The sequence below is a fragment of the Cyprinodon variegatus genome, unplaced genomic scaffold, assembly GCF_000732505.1.
Source record: "Cyprinodon variegatus isolate N-32 unplaced genomic scaffold, C_variegatus-1.0 Scaffold830, whole genome shotgun sequence".
In the NCBI taxonomy this organism is placed as follows: domain Eukaryota; kingdom Metazoa; phylum Chordata; class Actinopteri; order Cyprinodontiformes; family Cyprinodontidae; genus Cyprinodon; species Cyprinodon variegatus.
The window spans coordinates 46558-48391 of NW_015151283.1; the positions used below are offsets into that span (position 1 = coordinate 46558).

Sequence of the window (1834 nt, forward strand, 5' to 3'; positions counted from 1 at the left end):
ATTATCTCCATATAGTGTAACGATTAATGATGTCCCAATAAATCCACTAGAGGAAGAGTCGCATTGAACTCAGAAACTTTACAGACTGTAAATGATAATTAACAACCCACTGAAAATATAATTTGCTTAAGTTTTAAAATGATTTAAACCCTAAACTACAAACAAAAGAGAAACAAATGTATTATGAAGCTTTTTAACTGCTTTTATGAACAGAGATTAGAAATGATTACATTCAGAAACCAAAAGCCTCTTTTAGCATCATCTCATTGTATTTAAACCCACAGCCAGAATAAACAAATGAAAGTTACACAGAGAAATAGAAATAATTTAGTCCAATTAAGCATAAAAACAATTAAATCATCGTTATCAAACAATTATACAATAAGATTGAAAATGCTTCTTCCTTCGGAAGCCCAGCAGGTTGTTTGTTTCAGTGATCCCTCTGATCATAGCAGCTAATTACTGGATTTTACAGCCCTTCTTCTTTACTGCTAATGCTATACCTCCTACAGCCAGACCAACTCCCACTCCAACAGCTGCTCCTATTGGTCCCCCTATAGCTCCAATGGATGCAAAAACAGCCACTTCTACACCCACTCCCACTCCAGCTCCCACTCCAGCTTCCACAACTCCAGCTGCTAGAAGTTTAAGGAAAGGATTTTTGCGCTCTGCTCGTCTTCGTGCTTCATCAACCGTCATGTCAGGGTGCTTCCTCATTAGTTTTTCCATCTTCTCTCTTATGGCTTTCTCAGCCTTATCTAACAGATCGTTGGTGTAGTATTTCTCTCCATTCATCTCGATCATCCTGTTGATCTTCTCCAGCAGCTCTCTGACCTGTTCTGGATTGTTTCTTTTGTTGTTGAAGACATGATATCTTCCACCACAGCGAGAGACGAACGAACGGAGAGATGGATTTTTAGAAATGAACATCTCCATGGAGATGCCCTCCTCCTCCATCTCATCTCCTCGAGTGAACAGCACCATGGTGTACGCTGCCGACCGTTCTCCAAAGACCTCCTGAATTAGCTCAACTGTTTTTTGTTCTTCATTAGTGAATCTGTCTGGACGGAGTATAACCAGGAACACATGAGGACCAGGAGCCAGGAAGGAGATGCATCGGCCGATCTCCATCTTCAGCTCCTCCTCCGTGTTAAAGGTGCCATAAAGACCTGGAGTATCGACCACGGACAGAATCTGACCTTCAAACTGCCCCATCTCCTTCTGACACGCTGATGTTACAGAGGAAGAAGACAGTTCAGCCTTAAAAACCCTCCTGCCTAAGATGGTGTTTCCCGTTGCACTTTTTCCAGATCCAGTTCTGCCAACCAGAACCATCCTGAGGTCTGATCCCTCGGTCTCTTCTGAATCTGAGAATTTTAACACATAAAAATGAACAGTTTGTTATTAATAACGATGAAGGCCAAAAAAAAGGGTTTTTAAAGCCACATCAACAACCTGCATGAATAAAAGGATGAACCTTTTATCTGATTGAACAACTTCTATCATTTATATCCTGCAGCGCAGTCATTCACAGGATCCGTTATGTAAATGAGGAATACAGGCTTCCTGTTAATGTGCTTCACTAAGGTCTGCTACGTGCAGTTTGCATATTTAACCATAAAAGGAAATATGTTGTATTTGAGTTTTAAGGAAGTCAGATGTTCAAATGTCAACAGGAAGCTGAACAAGCTGGACCTCTTTAAAGATTTTATCTTTAAGTTTGAAACTAAAGAGAACCTCCAACAGAGAATAGGAAGAGACTCTCTTAAAGGAGCATCACTATTTAACCTTCTTTTAAGCTGCTGGTTCACATTTAAAACAGACGTGGGGTAGG

At 40.5% G+C, this 1834-nt stretch overlaps 1 protein-coding gene across 1 annotated transcript in view; it reads right to left on the reverse strand.

Annotated features, from left to right (window-relative positions):
- Positions 1-266: 266 nt before the first annotated feature.
- Positions 267-1834, reverse strand: part of LOC107099009 (GTPase IMAP family member 7-like) — a 9315-nt gene continuing 7747 nt past the window's right edge. The window contains exon 2 of the mRNA XM_015396933.1: positions 267-1367. Within this exon, the coding sequence (XP_015252419.1) occupies positions 460-1367 (908 nt within the window). The 3' untranslated portion in view covers positions 267-459. The remainder of the gene's footprint in view (positions 1368-1834) is intronic.